The sequence below is a fragment of the Theobroma cacao genome, chromosome 1 (genome assembly GCF_000208745.1).
Source record: "Theobroma cacao cultivar B97-61/B2 chromosome 1, Criollo_cocoa_genome_V2, whole genome shotgun sequence".
Taxonomy (NCBI): domain Eukaryota; kingdom Viridiplantae; phylum Streptophyta; class Magnoliopsida; order Malvales; family Malvaceae; genus Theobroma; species Theobroma cacao.
In genome coordinates, this window is record NC_030850.1 from 6,189,842 (window position 1) to 6,209,245 (window position 19,404).

Genomic DNA, 19,404 nt, shown 5'->3' on the forward strand with positions numbered 1-19,404 from the left:
AGATTATAACTTTATATATCATGGACGAGAATTCTAAAATAATTTCATATACATGTATTTGACATGTTACACATGTTATAATTATAATAATTTTGTATTATTTTTCACAATTTAAATTTAATGAATATGTGAAAATTTTAGACGATATACAATGACATCATTATAGAATTAAAAATATAAAATATTTCTGGTAAATTTATTTTTAGATTATTTATTCAATCATCAGTGGAAACACGCCACGTAGCGAACTGCCATTCTACACGGTTAAAAAAGGCGGGGTTCTACACTCATCTAAACCGCGAATGAATCAAATTTTGTCGCGTCAATTACTACCATAGCAAGCAACTCTTAAGTCTCTGACTCTGAACTCTCCAAGTCATGAGCTTGTCTCTGGAGCCTCCGCCTCTACCCAAACTAAAAACCGGTGCTCTAATCAACCGGCGATTCACCTCCATTCGAACCGGTTTACCTCCATCAAACCACCAGAGGAGAGCCTCGCGTTTTTCAGTTTGTCCGACTTTAAGGTCAGGAGCTATTGTTAATGCCGTTTTAAAGACGAAGGAGGAGGAAAAAAGTGCGGTGACGGAGCACGCAGAGCCGCCGGTGAGAATAGTGGCTGTGGTTGGTGAAGGAAGCGTCAGCCCGTTGAAATCCGCCGCGTGGGAGGAGGTTATGCTTCACACTGTAAGTGCTACTTTTTTTGTTTCTTAATTTCGTATCTTCATAAAATTTCTATTTTTATTTAATTTTAAGTTCAGCTGGAAAGTCCATTTGGTAGGTTATGTAATTTTGGTTAGTACTTTTTCTGTTTGAGCATTTGGACATAAAAGCTGAAAGGAAAGTGAATGATTTACTTATATCAGTATATAACATAATTTTATTAACCTTAATGTCACATTTAGGTTTTTTTTTTTAAATTTTTATCCGTCATGATTCCTTTTTTTATCAATTTTTTAAGAAACCAAAAGTTAATAGGAAAAGAACAAGCAGCAAAAGTTACAATTAAGTGGAGGCAAAAAAAGTTATCAATTTTTGTTATACTTAATTTTTTTTTATGTAAAGCGATTATGCACCAACCAATGAATCAAATGTTCGAGTGCTTGTTATACTTAAATTAATTGTTAAGTATTGCATAATTTAATCCACTGTCAATGAACCACAGGTAATACCTCATCAAAAATTAACATCCATAAATAAAAATTTTAAAATTTGTTTATAAGATGGCCAGTTGTAAATTTGAACTAGATATTGATATTGGATCGTATATAAGCTCTTTTATTGAGCTAATGGGAAATTTTGATAGGACTATTTTTGGTCTTGTATATCTTTTCTTGATTTTTTGTGTTACTGAACAGGCCAAAAGACTGAAATGGGTTGATGAAGGATATGAAATGGTTGTTTTCACTGACAATTTCCATCAATCTAATGATCAAACAGCCCTGAATCTGCAAAAGGAATTGCTTTGTGCAGATATTTTGGTGGTTGTAGCTGTTACAAATCAAGATTCGGTGAAATGGATTCAGACCAATAGCCAAAACATCCCTAACATAATCTGCTTTGAATCCCATCTGAATTTTGTTAACAAATTAGGAGGTTCTTATGTCCACAGTGAAACAAAAGGGAGCATATTTGACAAAATAGTGGGAATCTCTCAGCTGAAGAAAACAAATGAGTCGGTGGAAGTTGTGCAAACTGTATCTGAGGCATGGTTACGACATAATTCTGATGATATAAGGTTCTGTTTGTTGGTTATTATCAATGCTTATATTCAGCCAGTCCCTATCTTGAAGAACTTGAGAGCAAAGGGCTTTTCTACCCTAAATTGCATGGTGAAGAATTGTGGACCTCAGGTATTGGATTGCCTTATGGATCCAAATTGTAGGAAAGCTCTCCAATGCTTGAATAAATGCAGCCCGGTAGATCAGGTCTGCAATTATCGATGTATTGCTTCATATGAAAGTCCAAAACTGGAAGCATTTTCTCTGTGTGTTCTTCAGAAAAATAATTGTCTTGATTTAGATGCAAAGATCCCTGAAAAGCCATATGTGCAACCTATACTTAAGTTTCGAGGGAAGAACTTGTGCCATGAAATTGCTGAAGATATATTTGTCGGCTGGTTGGGGAGTTTGGATTGGAGTTGGCGAGTTGTGGCAGGGCAGAACCCAGCTTATGATCAATTTCCATGCCAGTACCAGCTATTTTACAGGGGAAAGGCAAAGGGATCATTTTGGTATGAGCCAGTATTTCAGGTTCAAACTTTAGAGGGAGAAATGGTTTGGAGGAGGCGTAAATATAGGGTCAAGAGAGGAAAAGTTCCTGGGACATTTTACTTCAGTGTCTTGGATAATGGGGTTGTGTCAAATGAGTTTTGGACAATTGTGGATGTATCCGAAGATTTTAGTTGGGGTTTGTTTCATTACCATGGGGCAGCTCGAGTGGCAGGACAGTCATATACTGGTGCTGTGCTTGTTAGTCCAGATGGAGCATACCCAAAACAGACACAGAGCAGTAGATTATCTTCCGCTTTGGAGAAATGTGGAATTAAGGAGTGGGAATTATATACAGTTGATAATTGTTCATGCAACGATCCTCCATTAGGAATTCCAGAAGGTTCAAGTTTACATTCTATGGTTGATGTAGAAGACTAGGGTTGGGCTTCTGTTTAAGGATGGCCAAATGTGTGAACATTGATGCTCAATTCTAATGGCCAATTGGATAGCTTGCTAACTTGCAGATGCAGCATGAGGTGGATATATACAGGTAGTTTGCTGAATTTTCCCCTGGATTCGATCTTGCCCCGATCGGATAGGAGCGGATTTTTTGTTTGAAAATCGGGGTCAGATAGATTTAAAGTCGGCAATATTAACATTTACTATTGAGCGGCTTTGTCTATTAAAGTTGAGCATTTTATTTTTTATATTTATTAAAAATAATTTTAAAATAGTATCAAATGGTAGTTTTTCTAAAATCCTATAATAGTTTTATTTTCAATTTATCAAATAATAATTTATCTTATCTTTATAACACTTTTAAAAGAGCTCTACTCCAATAGCACTTTTCATAAATGTTGAAGCTTATCAAACAAGTCATTAAGTATACTGATTAGAGCCTCTTAGATAAGTAAATATGAAAACATGATGCTAAACCCAGATGAAAAAATTAATGTAATTACAAAAAATATATGCATATCTTTTGATAAGTATAAAGTATAAAAATTTTAAGCTTTGTAGTCCTTATTGTATGTGAATAGAGAACCTAATAAAAATTAAATCTAACTAATAATTTCTTTTAAAAAAATAGAGTAGAAGTTATGATACGTTCAAAAAATTTAAAAGGGTGATGAAAAATGAAAGAAAATTTTCACTAATTAATGAAAAAAAATTAAAAATAAAGATAAATACACAATTGATTTTGTGTGTAAAGTATAGCAACTGAATATTTTCTTAATTGTATATCTTTTACTAATATAAAAATAAATTGCTTGACAAAGCAATCAGTGTCAAAATTCTTGTTTGAATATTAGCCGAAGAGGTAATTTTTTTCTTTTCAATTTAAGAAGTTAAAATCAAGGATCTTAAATAACCTTAATTAAATTTTCCTAGTTGTAAAATTTTGTACGGGGAAAAGTATAGATCCAACATTTATTTTGGCATGAGTCACGAGCGAGCTATTTATTTATTTTGAATTTTATATGTATCAAAAGCATTTAAATTTTAATTTAATGATTAATATATATATTTATTTAAAAAATTAAAGATTAATTTTTTTTCAAAAATTAAAAAATTAAAAATTGGTTCAATTTCTCATCTTTCAATAACTACCAAAAAGCTTCATTTGCTGACCTACCTCGGCAGCTTGGCTATTGTCCATTAGTCGTTTGCAAGCATCACTTGATTACTTGAAGGATACAGATGCCATAACTTCAAACTTTTTAAAGACAACTTCTGACATTTTAACATGAAAACCAGTCAACGAATTTAACTAAAAAAAAAAAGGGCAGATAGGAAACTGCTCTAACGTTCTACGTACCAAACTCTAAGCGAATGATTTATAGTTGATTCCCATCTTACACCATTGTGAACAAGCTCACCAAGAATACAAGGGCAGCAATGGCTCCATATGCCAAACTTAGCCTCTCTCCAGCACTCTTTATCCGAATTGGGAATTGGCAAGTCCCTTTTGATGGATCCTTATTTACAATCTTGCCCAATCCCTCGAAATTACAGGCTTCAACATCCTGGTCATTGGTTTGGTAGTAGCTGTTAAAGGCATACGAGATCTTAAAATTAGTGTTCCCAGTGAAACAAGATGACCCTTCCTGCAAGCATGTGCAATCGGCATGGCTGCATGCCCAACTCATCTGGCTAGGCAAAGCTTGCTGGTTCATAGCATCCTCATCGTAAACGCACCATTGCTTAGGCAGGTATTGTACCCCTTTCGCAGCCACCAACGGCTTGTCAGTTCCATTGCCAGAAAAGTCCATTGGAAATTTGGGTTTCCCATCAAAGGTAAAAATTCCCCAATGCCTTTCGAAATTTCCAGGTTGAACACTCTTCATGTCCTCATCAAACAAACTGAATACATAGACTTCCATTTTCCCAGGACGAAGTGGGGTTCCCTTATTGCTGGCTAATTTTTTGAAGAGACCATCATAAAACTTCTTAGCGTTATCTTTAGTTGCAAATTTGTTGCCATCTGTTGGCCATCCGACTTCCCCAACAATGATCTTCAAATCCGGGACCCCGGCTTTTTTCAATGCCCAGACAAGAGTGTCATGGTTTGCGTCAAAAACGTTGTCATACTGAACATTTTTGTCATTCAACGGGTGGCCTCCGTCAAAGAATGCAAAATCTCGAGGGAAGTTAGTGTTCTGGTAGAGACTAAGGAAAGGATATATGTTGATGACAAATGGGCATCCTTGTTCCTTGTAAAAATGCACAATTTGGGTCAAGGGATCCTTTATGTCACTGCGGAAGGCTCCTTCGGATGGTATGTTTGAACCCGATTCGTAAACATCAGCATTTAGAGGTACTGTTGCTTTGATTTTGTCTCCTATACCTGCATCATTTAGGGCCTTCTGAACGTTCCTCAATGCTGGGAAAGTGTATTCGGTAAATGAACCATTGTAGCTACTCAAGAATGGCTCATTCCCAACAGCCACATACCTGTGAAAAGCACACCATTATTGGATCAGTTTTTTCTTTGTCTTTTTCTTTTTGTAGATTTTCATCTTTATGTTTTTGCCTTTTGGGACATGAGAGGTTTACCTTTATATTAATCTTGCAACTTGATATAAAGAAATAGATCGACAAGATGAAAACAAATTGATCGGAAACTATGTATATATATATATATTAACTTACTTGATATTGACACCCCCATCATGAAGATGTCTGGTGAGATTTTCTTTGACCCAATCCTCGGCAGCACCGTAGTCATTAGCCATTGTTTTTAGCTGATCATTAGGAATCCCAAGCATAACCTCAATGCCAGTTCCAGCCAAGTAGCCTACCGCCCAAGGATCCGCATCGAAAAGCTTGACCTTTTTCATGCCATTGTCTTTGAGCAGACGAACCACAATGCTAGGATGCAATGGGTGCGACGACATCACACCCCAATTCACACCAATGTTATCTGCAACAACACCAGTCGTGACCAGGATCGAGGTACAGGCCCATAGGAGGGCCATGGCTCGAGCCATGGTTCGAGCCAATTCTTGCAGGAGGACAGAATGGAAATTGAAAATTTTTGAGCTTTGGCACGAATCCAATTGCTAGAAATAAAATGTACGGGGCAGAAAACAAATTTGTTGTAATGGTTGATGTAGAAAGTATGGTAGTACGATAATTTAGACAGCGATAGGCGCTTTCTGGTAATGTTTTGTCGTAGGAAAAAGCTCCTGTTGTTGTCCGATGACAGGGCCAGACAAGACATTCAAGGAGTTGGTTAGTAGCCTAACTGATTTTTTTATTTTAGTTTGTCTCAACAAAATTTTGAACAATAAAAAAAATTTAAAAATTTGGAGTTTCTCTTAAAAGAAGCCAGAAATAAACTTTTACTGTTTCCAGATATATAAATTATGAAAAAATATTAAAAAAATGAATAATACTCTTACGTGTAATTTTTTTTCATATTATCTATAACCTAATATAAAAGGAAGTTCCACAAAAACTTTCAAATAATGAGAAGGTTCTTATGAAATTTGTTTTTGATGGATAGCATGAGCTAAATAAGTTATTATAGATGAGCTGTTATGGGATTTGGTTTTAAATGGGTTGCATCTCTGGTGATCTATATGGGTGGTGAGCCACAATTAATAATAATATTTCTTACTTTTTAACAATAAAAGTATTGTCAATTAATATTATAAAAAATTTGAATTTATAACATAAGATAAGCAAAAGTCATATTTTTTTCTTAATATGTGTGAAAATAGGAAAAAAAATTAAAAACGAAAAAGTAATTACCTACATACACACTTTCATTAATCATTATAATAATTTAAAATATTAAGAAATTAGGATAAGAGTTTTGGTTTTTAATTTGGAGGCCAAGGACCATAACCTAATATGCTTAAATATATACAAATTGCATCTTTATCTTATGCATTAGTGTAAGAAATTTAAAAACTCCAAAAACAAATTTAATTGATCATATATATTCAATTAGTGATTATATATAAAAAAGTAAATATTAAAATAAATGGTGATCAGTAATTTTAGATCATTATATGGACATAAGTCATTAAAAATATATATATTTATTTATTTATTTAGAAGCAATTTGTATGATTTCATTACTCAGAAAAATAGATATACGAAACTACCCTTACAAGGTAGTGGGGCAGGTTGCACCAGGGGACATTAGCTTACTTTGGTGACTTTCCTACAAGAGAGAACCGAGATAAACAGAAGCCTACCAGGCTGTAGATGAGATCAACCTTAAAATCTACACAAATATGTACAGCTCCCTAGATGGGCAAAAACAATGGAGCAAATAAGGGTCATTCCACCACAACCAGGATGCATTTCCTATACTAACTCATGAGCTTAACCCTGTCTATTAACCAACAACTGATCAGAATCCATCCTTTTAGTTTTAGACACCCATGGCATCCCAAAGCAGCAGCCAAGCACACCAACTTTCCTCACTTCCTTGAACATGGATCCATTCCACCCTTCATTTCTATACAATTCCAGCTTTCATCAACCAATTCTTCTACAACTTACCTTTAGATGAAGGTATTAAGATTAGGTTTCAAAGTTCAAACCCAAAAAACGCGCTGTACCTATCAAGCAGAGGTGGCACATTCCTAAGCTTAACCAGTCCTTCGTTTGACAACAGCACACCAACACCGGCCAAGAAAACTTTTTTTGTCAGCACACATAACTCCATAGCAAACAGGTTCTTCTTGAGGTGCCAGCCAACCAGAAGACTCAGGGGCAGCTGGAACAAAGGCAATAAAGGCCGTTAACATGAGCCTAGACCGAGGGGGTCAAGGTCTTGTCAACAGTCCCCACACAAAAAAGAGCGAGGTTTCATCCAACAATAACTAGTCACGCTGGGAAAAGTGGGCTTGAGTGCATCCAAGCCCATGGCTTAAAATATTTCGGTTAATTTATTAATAATCAAATTAACCGAGTTAATTCAATAATCGATTCATTAAGTTAATATAAAAATTCGATCAGTTTGATTAAAATTTATAGTGAATTCAATTAAGTCAGTTAACAATATTTTTTTAACAAAGTTAACTTAATCAAACATTCACCCTATTTTATATATATATAAATTATACATTAGATATTACCTAAACCAATATCAATGATATAAAATACTAGCAAATAATCCCCAACCACAAACAAAACCACATGACAGCATCAAAAAACACAAACTGCACCCCAAGATAATATCCAAGATCGAAGCCTTCAGCCACCATACTCCCTAAATAAGGATAATCCATATGATTTGTTCTTCCTTCTCAATATGTTTGCTTCAGCAAGGACAATACTATCTCCTTCCTCGGCTGTCCTTCCTCTAATCCCATGGCGTCTCAGGATTTGGTGATGCCAGCATTACCTCCTGCACAAAAATATCAGTATACATCTTTCATGTATCGACTGTAATGATCTTTATCATAAACGAGCACTCTCAAGCACTTTCCCCAAACAAGCTTAATCAACTCTTCTTTGACTTCTCTCAAGCACTTCCCATGAACTTAATCAATTCTTCTTTAGCTTCTTTTCTATACAGCATTGCATTGTTGAAATCGATACTTTCAAGCAAGGATGTCCTTGACAATCTTGTTGAGACTCTAGCCAAAATCTTGGTAAAAGAATGTCCCAAAGTTGAAGTGATGAACAGCAAAAAGGGGAATGGATTGGAGTGATCAGTAGCAAAAACGGAATGGATTGACATGTTGGTATCCTAAACTTCTACAGCAACAAAGATATTGCAGAACGAGCAAAAGTGAAAGCTGAAAGTAAAACAACAGCAACCATATTGGAGAACGAGCAAAAGAGAAAGCTGAAAGAAAAGAACAGCAGAGATATTGCGGAACGAGCGAAAGAGAAAGTCAGAAAAAAAAAAAAAAGGAATTTTGATGGACATGCAGTGGATTTTATGCAGTATACCGTTGACCTTCAATCCTTGCCACCATCGAAGTCACCTTGAACTCATTTAATAAAATGCAGTGAAAAAACCGATTGACTTACGTCCATGATCTTGCTAGGACCCAAGGGTTGTGTTTTTAATGCATTTTTTTTTGTTTTGAAAATTTAGCTTCTTCAAATCAAAACAGAGGAAACCCTTGCACTTGCAAGACAAAGTAACCCGACTGAGGAGACTTCAGCCTGGGCACTTTCATCAGCAACCTGGCTTACAAAAATATTACCAGTATCTATACGAAATTCACAAACTATTACCACATTGACATCTGGACAATAGTTTATATTCATCAAATAGAATATAACCAGTGGTGCAGAACAAGTAAGAATAAGAAACAAAACCATCTGGCCTGTTTCCTTCTCTTGCTACTTCTTGCACCCTAGAAACGCACACTTTGTCTGATAGCCATAACATACCAGCTCCTCACCCTTCTGCAAAACACAGCCCATCCGGAGGTGACTTTCAACCTCCATTCTCTTATAAACAGCAAGAGTGAACGCCACTCTCAGCCTACTCTTATCCAATAAATTTTACGCTACAAATCTAGGATAAGAACCCAAAATTTTTAAAATGGAAGTTTAAATTTTAGTAATAGTGTTTTATGAACATCTTTGCAATCACTATATATATATTTTTTTAAAGTGCAATCACTATATATTTCTTCTTTTTTTTTCCCCCTTAAATACAAAAACTCTCCTATGTATTGAACTCACATTTTCTCTCATTTCAGAATTAAAAAAAAAAAACTTTTGCATTTTCTCTTTTGAACATCAAATCTATAGCTATTTATGCAAGCAGAACAATGCAAATGCCCACAACAATTAGAAAAAGAAATCGGGGAGAAGGAGAGCGAGAGGGATAGAAAGAGGATGAATCGCCAAATTAAGTCGGACCCTGGTGAATCTGAATCTGACCCTGATGGTCCCGAAGCAGACTTCGAATTCGGCCCCCCGGGGGGATGTGTAGCTTGGTATTTTTCAATCATAATTGGGAACTGGCAAGTCCCGTTGGATGGATCCCGCTTGACAAGCTTGGCTAAACCCTGGAAATCACATGCTCCCTCAGCCTGATGTTGCATTTGCTAGTACATGTTGAAAGCAACTGAGGCGTTCATATCAGTACCCATTCCGGAGCATGAAGCTCCAGCTGCTAAGCTTGTGCAATCCGTATTATTGGAAGCATATTCAACCTTTTTGGCCAAATCCTCCTGGTTGTTAGCTTCTTTGTTATGCACGCACCACTGCCTAGCCAAGTATGGGACACCTTTCGCGCCCACAAGCGACTTGTTCTCTCCTTTCCCTGAAAGATCCATTGGAAACTTGGGTTGTCCATCGAAGCTGAAAATTCCCCAATGCCTCTCGCACATACCTGGATCAATATCCTTAAAATCCTCATCCAACAAACAAAACATATACACATCAGAGTTCTTGTTTGGTCGACGTGGAGTTCCTTCGTTGCTAACCATTTTCTTTATCAGACCATTATAGAATCTCTGACCATTTTGTCGTGTGGAGTAAAAATCGCCATCCGTTGGCCATCCAACTTCCCCAACAATGACCGGTACAGCCGGGGCTTTGGCCTTTTGTAGTGCCGCAACAAGAGTGTCGATACTCTTATCAAAATCATTGCGGTATTCAAGACCATTTTCGTCAACCGTGATCTGGTTATCGAAGAATGCATATTCTCTGGGGAATCTGGGATCCTGGTAGAGATCAAAGAAAGGGTAGATGTTGATGATAAAAGGTGAATCATTTTCTTGGAGAAATTCACATATTTGGCCCATGACATCTGCTACATCGTCTCAAAATATACCATCTGATGGTTTGTACGAAGCCGTCACGTAAACATCACCATTAAGGGCTGTTGATACTTTGATTTGTTTTACAACACCAGCCTCGTTCAGTGCCTTGCGAATGTTTTTCATCGCTGGGAATGTAGAGCTGGTAAACGAACCATTGTAATTTCTCAAGAATGGTTCATTCCCTACAGCCACGTACCAGTAAATTAGTAGAAAACATTCAACATCTAGATTAACAAGATTAACTCTTAAATTTTTTTTTGGTTGCTTGATTTAAACCCTTACTTCTTATTTTTAGATACCATTTCAATATCATATACGTTTGATATAGTTATTTTTAGTTAAATTCTTTGTGACATCTTTTTCAATTATACTTTTAATCTTATATACATGAATATTCCTGTGTATCTTTTTTTTTTATTATTATATCTTCTCATATATCTTGCGTATTAAACACTCTTAATACTCAAAATGTTCCTTGAGGTGAACCTGGTTTTGAGAACTTATGAGTGGTGGGTTTTTGTGTTTTATAGGACTGGTTGATAGGTTAAGGACTTTGTTGATGTCAAGTCTACCAGGTTAAGGTTTCTGTTTTTGTTGCTTATAAGGTAGGAAAATGATTGCATGCTGCCAAGGGCTTATTATTGTGCAACGATATCATTTGCAAGTGTTCAGTCTTCTTGCCTACACCAGTCATTTCATGTCACTAAAAGTTTTCTGCCGAACAGGTTAAAGAATAAAGACTTATCATGGCCTAATTGGTAGTGGATGAATAAATAAATGCTTCTTTTTTTAAAAAAAATGAATGCATCAAATAAAAATTATAATAAGAAGTTGAATGAGCTGGTAGATTAAGAAAAAGGAAAAAGAAAAAGTAGAACCGATCCTTAGAAACTATATGGTTATCAACTTACCTAATATTTACACCCCCTTTACCAAGATATGCAGTGACATTTTGTTTGACCCAAGCCTGGGCTGTACTGTATTGCTCTGACAAATTTTGTGACAAACAATTCGGAATCCCCAGCATGACCTCGATGTCAGTTCCGGCCAGGGCATTCAGAGTATATGGATCAGCATCGAAAAGCTTAACCTTTCTGATACCATTGTCTTCGATCATATTAACAACAATTTTGGGTTCCAAAGGGTGCGAATGCAATCGTGCCCCAATTGACACCAAGGCCTTGTGCTACAACACTGGCAGGGAGCAATATCAATGTACAGGCCCATAGGAGGACCATGGCTGCAGCCATTGTTAGACTTTTGGAATCCAATTCAAGGGAATTTTGGCCGTTCTAGTCAGAAAAGAATAAGGAAATTTTGGGAACACCTCTTCTTCTTTTTCCTTTTTGTCCATACCAAGTCGAGGAAAAAGAAAATTGAGATTTGTAAAGGTTCTAAATTGCCATTTTGATGAAGAATTCATGGCTGCACGGGAAATCAGTGAAAGTGACAAGCATCACTTGGCGATCTTTTGCTGTAGGAACTTGTCATACAAAAAACTTCCTAGATTTCGTTTAGTAACCCTAACTTTTTTTTTTCTAATATTAGTTTGTATATAAATGTTAAGCAATAAGGAAATCAGAGTACAAATCACGAGAAGTCTACAGTCTAGTAGATTATGATAGTAAATTTAAATCGATATTTACGTAATTTATTATTCAATTATATAAAAAATATGTCTTTAAAAAATAATATATTATTATGTCATATTAATTAATAGATTTATAGTTTTCATTAATTTGACAGAATTATTATAATAAACTTGAAATGCATGCATGAAATGTAATTAAATCTCGAAAAAATGAAAAAAAAAGAAAAGAAAAGAAGAAAAGGTTTGAAGACATTCATGGCCTGTTGCATATACAGTCCATAGAACCATTTGATGCGTGCATATTATTAGCTAATGAATTTGTGCTCAATGGAGCTAATTAACTATAATTGCCGGCAAGAATTTTTATATATAGTATTACAATAAGTAACTTAATTTCTACTTAATTAACAACTTAGAAAAAGACTTAATAATTATTAAATTTTCATATGAGAACATACTTGTGCCGTGTAACATGACACAATTATTTAATCTTGACATGAGCAAGACATGTCTTTTAGACAATTTACATAATATAATACAATTAACACGTGTAAATATAATTAACTTATTTAAACACGACAAGATTAATTTACATGAATATAATTAACCTATATAAACATGAAAAATAAGTTAATTTAAGTATTGTAATTATTAATAATTCAATAAATGAGTTTAAATGAATTAGATAAATTGATTCAACTGAATTAATTTTTTTTGAAAAGCAATGTGAATTAACATGTAAATACGAATAATTAAAATAGTATAATGGTGTCATCTATGAATTAGTTAGGCATTTGTCAAACCGTATAAAACACAATATTTTTAACTATAATTTGTAAATATATTAAAATTTTCATGGTATCGAATGACTTTCATTAAAAATATTTTTAACTATAATTATTAAGAAGAATTTTCTGATTTTTAAATAAAAATTTTAATTGCATTGAATGATTTTTATTAAAAAACATTTTTTAATTCTAATAGTATTGAATATTTTATAAAATTTCAATAATATATAATTGAAACATTAATAATTTTTTATATATAACTGTCTCTTATTTATATACAACTAACTTTAGACTTTGAAAATATTTATATTTTATATATCATTATTTTAAAAATAAACAAAAATAATTACACATGGGAATAAATACTAATTCAAATAAAAATACTTGTCATTCATTTTCTTTCAAAATAAATTCACCAAAAAATGAAAATTTTACCGTTACCGGTTAGGGCCAATGGCCCACGTTGCAAAATGGGCTCATCTGTTGACTTTGGCCCATTGCTGCTGCTGTCATTACAGCATTAGAAAAACCGAACCGAGCAGGGTTCTTGTTCTATCTCTTTCCTTGTACACTGCCAAACTTACCAGAATTGCCACTCTGCCAAAGAGGGTACTTTCTCCTCGTTTCTATCTCTCAATTTTATTTGTTTTTTTTCTTCTTACTGCACAGTTTCCTCATCAAGATGAGTTGAAAGTATTGAAATGAAACAACCCATTTGCCTTTTCTTTGTTTTTTTCTGTTTTCAAGGAGTGAAATTCTGGTATTATTTCAGAATTCAGAGTGTTTAATTGTTCCACACTTTGTGTTTTTAATCTTTCAGGAAATTCTTCTTCAGTGAAAGTATAGTGGAAAGTTGAAAAGTGTTTGGTTTGGTCCTCTAGACATGGGTCCTTTTACACTGGCCATTGACACCAAGAGCTCTTCTATTGTCTCTTCAGGTAATTAACCAACTTTCAACATTTAGTTATTCTTTGTTTGACATACATCGGTTTATTACATATTTCAATTTTCTGGCGTTAATTGCCTTTTTTTTTTCCTTGTGGGCTGTTATTGGTACAATCAGTTTTGTTTAGTGTTTAGACAGAGTTGGCTAGGAGGAATCCATGGATTAACTTTAATGGCATTGCTTTGTTGTCGTTGTTGTTGTTGTAGTTGTATTTAGTATTCACGCGGTGCAGCCAAATTGTTCATAACATCTTGGGTTAAGCAAGATGGAACTCGGTAGTTCTTTTGTTCTTGATTCTCAAGCAATGATTCTATTTTTATTTCCAGCAAAAGAGAAGCTAGTACCAATGAACTCTTGGTATTAAGAATAATGCAGAATTTGTTGAGATACATTTAGAATGGGTATATACAATTTGACTGAATCTTGAACTTTTGCATTTACCCACATGTCTGCAGGAATTGCTTTTTTCTTTTAATTATCAATTTATAACAACAAAAGAAAATGCAACTGGACACTATTGTATCTTGAACTAAGGATGGCTTTTTGGTTTGGACATTTTTTTATGTTACCTCAACATTTTCTCCCATCTTTTTGTTTTACCTGTTTTTTATTGTTTGAACGGTTGATATGGTTTTGCAGATGTATCCAATAGGAAGATCCAAAACTTACAGCTGGAAACAAGAAAGTGCTTTGCATCAGTCAGCATGGAAGAGGAAAAACCTTTCAATTTCCTACGTATTCTATTTGGTATGTGTAATAATAATTGAAGAAGTGTCAATGGAAAAAACAGACTACCATTGAAATTGGATAGAGAGATTAGTTCATGAAAAAAAAAAACTGTCAGAACTTTTTTTTTAAGTGAAAGCAATTGCAAAAACAGGTCTGTTGCATGAGCCTCTATAACTTATGTGCATGTGTCCAGTCTGGAAATAATGAATCTGTCCCTTTAGAGAATAATAATTCTCTGGAATGAGGGTTGTGAATAATAATTTTTCTTGTTTCTTTCTTTAAACATAAGAGAACCATAGATCCAGTAGTAATTTTTTTTCTTTGCAGAAATTGCCTTCACTATATATCAGTATGGCTAGTTTGGTAAACTCTGATGATATATTCATGTATTCTGACTTGTTCTTAAAATTTGCAGAGGGTATCATAGCAGGAGGTACAGCTGGTGTTGTGGTTGAAACGGCTTTATACCCAATTGATACGATAAAGACACGGCTGCAGGCAGGTTAATCTTGAGTACTTATAATACATTTCGAAATGGAGGTTAAGGATTTCCTTTTTTCCTGATGTTTAGTCCAAGTCTTTGGCTTGATCTTTACACAATAATTTTTGTTGGAGTAAAGGACACTGGAGAGGAAGCAAAACGGAGAGAGGAAAATGGAAATGGAAGGAATAACAAAATCAACTTCTTGTTTTTAGCTGTTTGGTTGAATGCAATGAAGGGAATGGATTGGGATAAAATTAACTCACTTCAGTGTCTGACTCTTTTCTCCTTGCTTCTTCCATTAATGAACAGATTAAATTTTCTGAGTACAGAAATATGTAAATCCCTTTGGTTTTCTTCCAATGAAAAATGGAAATGGTTCTAGCCCTTACTGTTGTACTTCCAGTTCTTTTGCCCTTCCTACTGGAAAAAGTGTTAGGTTAAGAGATTATCCTATATCATTTTGCATTTATACACACCTGTTTATCCCCATTTTTCTCTGCCTATCTTTTATTTGTATGTATGGAGATAGTCTAGACAATTGCTACTGTTTTTTGTTCCTGTGGAATGAATAACATTTGGTCCAAGAGCAAAATCTGTGTGCAAATAAATTAATGTGTCAGTAATTATGAGATTGAAATGCTTCTTATTGTGAATTACAGAAAATAGACAAGGAGCTCAAGGAGTGTATATCAAGTGCTTGCTTTGGTATTAACTTTAACTTTCCGCTCAAAACTTTTTGAAGTTTACCTTCTTTTCCTTTAGGCAGCTCGTGGTGGAGGTAAAATAGTTTTGAAGGGGCTTTATTCTGGATTGGCTGGGAATCTTGCTGGTGTCCTACCGTAAGTGCTTTAATTGCACAACTTTCTTGTTTCCCTAGCATTAGTGTATGTGAAAATTGTTTTATAATTCGCTAGTCATATTTACTAGAGAAGGCTTATTATAATTATTATTCCTGAATAGCATGTAGAAATTACAATTGAGATGTGAAAATCAGTTCACTGAGTTTATTTGAACATTATTTTTCCCCTTTTTATTTTTAAAATAAATAATTTAAATTTATATCAAGAAATTAGTTTGCGACCTTGAATGCATTAGACTGCAAGTAAATAACAAATAAACCCGTCCTAGCAGAAAGTTTTCAAGGTAACAAACTTGGCGTCCTCTGATATTGCCATTTATCTTCTTTCATGGGGATGATCATAAACATGCTCAATCTGCAGAAGACATCATAATCTCTCTCTCTCTCTCTCTAAATTCTAAAGGTATTGGGTGGCAGTTACACCATCAAATCAGTCCAAGAAATATTTAATACCATTTATTCTGCATTTCTTAATCAACTTCATTCTTCTTTTTGTACAGTACTCTGATAGCTAGCTTCTTAACTGCCTTATAAAGTGAAACAAAATAGTTTCTTTAGTTAGTCTAATCTGGGAACAGTTAAGAGTAAGGCTTAAAATGAAAGTGGCCGGATGTTTCTTTCAGCACGATATTTGTTTTCATTTTTGGTTATTGTGATTAACTTTCAGAGTGATTGGAAGAAGAAAATAAAATTATACTAGTAATCATTTGTGTTTTCAAGAACATGTAGGAGGCTGCAATGTTAATGGATAATTTCGAAAACAATTTTGGTACGGAGATGAATTTATTACTTATTTTTTAGCACCTTTTCTTTTCAATTTCTTTTGCTGCATGAAATGAGTGATAAATGTTCATAGTTCTTTCTTCTGGGTTCCAATTGACTGGTAATAACGTTTCTATGCACAGGGCTTCTGCCTTATTTGTTGGTGTCTATGAACCTACAAAACAGAAACTATTGAAGCTCTTCCCTGAAAACCTTAGTGCTTTTGCTCACTTGGTGAGAGATTCTTCTATTTATTCTTTATTGGCAGATATATATTTCATGATCAAGCCCATTACATACTAGTTCATCCCTGTAACAATTTACATCTACTATTGAATAAACCTTCGTCCATTACTTGAAACATCCAGTCAACCTAATGATTTGGCTGAATAACTTCCTTTATTTCTCACCCCTAGTCCAACTAGATTTTGACTAATGGTTTGGCCGCACAATGTTATGCAGACTGCTGGGGCCGTAGGAGGAATTGCTGCTTCACTTATTCGTGTTCCAACTGAGGTAGTTATATTTGTTCATGCATTTTCATATTCAAACCTGACTTATTAGTCCTATCCTATTGCATTTTGTTTTTCTTAACAACTCAGGTTGTAAAGCAAAGGATGCAGACTGGGCAGTTTACTTCTGCTTCTGATGCTGTTCGTCTTATTGCATCAAAGGAGGGATTTAAGGGTCTTTATGCGGTATGAGATGCCCTCACTTTTCCCTCTCTCCTACCATCATGAATGTGCAAATCCACCCTGCATCTTTTTTAATGTTACTCTGGATTGTCAAATTTAGGCATGTAATCTGTGTTTCTGTCCTGGATAGAGGTTAAGAAGGTTCTTTTTATGAGGATCAGCTTGTTTGTATTTTACCACTGAGAATCCTTAAACTATTGCAAGCTGTGAATTATTTTGGACATTACCTGACCCATATTTTTGAAGTGTAGGGTTATGGATCTTTTTTATTACGAGATTTTCCATTTGATGCCATTCAATTCTGCATCTACGAGCAACTCAGGATTGGTTATAAGGCAGCGGTAAGCTCTCCTCCATGTGATCTTTTCTCTTGCTGGTAGTATGGCGCACTAATTAATGGATTTGCCTGTTATTTTAGTTACTTGATTATTTTGCCCTCTCTTCTCCACGTGTTGCATTCTATGGTACTCAAAAGCTACTTGATATGATATGTTTTAATGCCCTTTGTGTCTATGGTACATGAGTTCCCTTTCTGCATGAAAGAATATAATGTCAGCAGAGAAAACTCGTAAGACACATTGCGAGGGTCGTCCTGAATGTGCAATTTGTTGGAACCCTGAGGAATGAACTTTGAAGTGTGTGTATTGTTTTGTGTAACCTGCAATTTGTTGAAACCCTGAGGAATGAACTCTGAAGTGTGTGTGTATGGTTATGTGTTTAAGTTGGCCCACATCTACAATAAATTATAGTTAAAATTAGACCAAGCTACGGGCATTGACCCAATAATTTATAAACTGCAAGGTTTTAATAAATGGAGGTTGGGTGTTTAGGCAAAAACATTTACATAAAAATTGTTAGCAAAAGGGGAACGCGAGGAGGAATACAGTATTAGAAGGTACCAATAATACTACAAGTGAAGCTCAGGGGAGGTTTTTAAGGTTGTTTGGCTATGTAAAATGCTGGCCTATGGATTCACAAGTAAAGAATAGTATTTTTATGATTTGAAGAAAAAAAATGACAGAAGGCAGACCAATTAGATGGCTAGAACTTATAAAATTATTTTTCCTTTGAAACACTAGACGGGAAAGAATTAGAAATAATTTTGGCAACTGACTACTTTGCTATCTACATATTTGACAGTATGACAAGAAGACCTGTTCTTGACATGCATGCTGTATTGTTCTCTATATTGACATGGGATAAACATACTTGTAATTGCATTATTGATAACGTCACCAGTATTTTCCCCTTTTTTTGCAGGCTCGGCGAGATTTAAATGATCCTGAGAATGCTATTATTGGTGCTTTTGCTGGTATTATGACATCCTTGAAAAATACAAGTTTACTACCCATTACCCTGGTGTTTGAATGAAATGTCCTGAAAACTATCACCTTTTTTGTAGGTGCATTAACAGGAGCAATAACAACTCCTCTTGATGTTATCAAGACAAGGTTAATGGTTCAGGTATAGTACTCTTCTTCAAGATCATTATCTACCCTTCTGTTTTGTAATTATCAGGGCATTATAAGATTCAATTTTTCATGTTTGGTTTTCCATAGGGATCTGGAAACCAGTATAAGGGGATCTTTGATTGTGTTCAAACAATTGTTAGGGAGGAAGGGCCTCCTGCTCTTCTTAAGGTAGAGCCTCCTGAAGAATTTACATCAGACCTAAAGCAAATATTGACACTGCAGGGAGAACTTTATACATCTACTTTTCTACTGCAGGGCATTGGACCAAGAGTCCTGTGGATTGGTATCGGCGGTTCAATCTTTTTTGGCGTCCTTGAAAGCACGAAACGGTTCCTTGCACAGACGCGTCCGCCACCCAGTCAACACTCAAAACATGATTAGAATTTATTGACTGGGCGAAATAACTGCTTCATATTTCACTGTTTTTAACATTTTTTACGGTTCAATATCGACAATAAAAGGGGAAAATTTTTTAGTGAAGAACAAGCTAAGATAGAGCTATCTATATATGCTTTCTGCTGCAAGAAGCAGGACATCAACAACAAAGAAGGAAGCTGCTTTTATTTTACCAGGGGGCTTGATTTAGACCCATTTATCTGGCTCGAAACAAAAG

The 19,404-nt window shown here is 34.9% G+C and overlaps 3 protein-coding genes and 1 pseudogene across 4 annotated transcripts; 2 read left to right on the forward strand and 2 right to left on the reverse strand.

Annotated features, from left to right (window-relative positions):
• Positions 281–2,930, forward strand: LOC18611700. Its single transcript, XM_007048095.2, has 2 exons — positions 281–684; positions 1,356–2,930. The coding sequence occupies exons 1-2, from the start codon at positions 379–381 to the stop codon at positions 2,646–2,648; spliced, it is 1,599 nt and encodes a 532-aa protein (XP_007048157.2). The 5' UTR covers positions 281–378; the 3' UTR covers positions 2,649–2,930.
• LOC18611701 (glucan endo-1,3-beta-glucosidase 8) lies at positions 3,830–5,953 on the reverse strand. Its single transcript, XM_007048096.2, has 2 exons — positions 5,364–5,953; positions 3,830–5,165 (listed from the first exon to the last, which is right to left on the reverse strand). Exons 1-2 carry the CDS (start codon positions 5,699–5,701, stop codon positions 4,067–4,069), a joined length of 1,437 nt encoding a protein of 478 aa, XP_007048158.2. The 5' UTR covers positions 5,702–5,953; the 3' UTR covers positions 3,830–4,066.
• On the reverse strand, positions 7,050–11,715 carry LOC18611702 (annotated as a pseudogene).
• Positions 13,385–19,359, forward strand: LOC18611703 (S-adenosylmethionine carrier 1, chloroplastic/mitochondrial). Of its 2 annotated transcripts, none has more exons than XM_007048098.2 (13): positions 13,385–13,453; positions 13,665–13,782; positions 14,430–14,537; positions 14,935–15,021; positions 15,770–15,842; positions 16,768–16,858; positions 17,087–17,140; positions 17,227–17,322; positions 17,571–17,660; positions 18,580–18,631; positions 18,722–18,783; positions 18,879–18,959; positions 19,047–19,359. In XM_007048098.2, exons 2-13 carry the CDS (start codon positions 13,728–13,730, stop codon positions 19,170–19,172), a joined length of 975 nt encoding a protein of 324 aa, XP_007048160.1. In that variant the 5' UTR covers positions 13,385–13,453; positions 13,665–13,727; the 3' UTR covers positions 19,173–19,359. The 2 variants fall into 2 exon arrangements, with proteins under 2 accessions (XP_007048160.1, XP_017979585.1); XM_018124096.1 differs by lacking the exon at positions 13,385–13,453 and adding an exon at positions 13,456–13,537.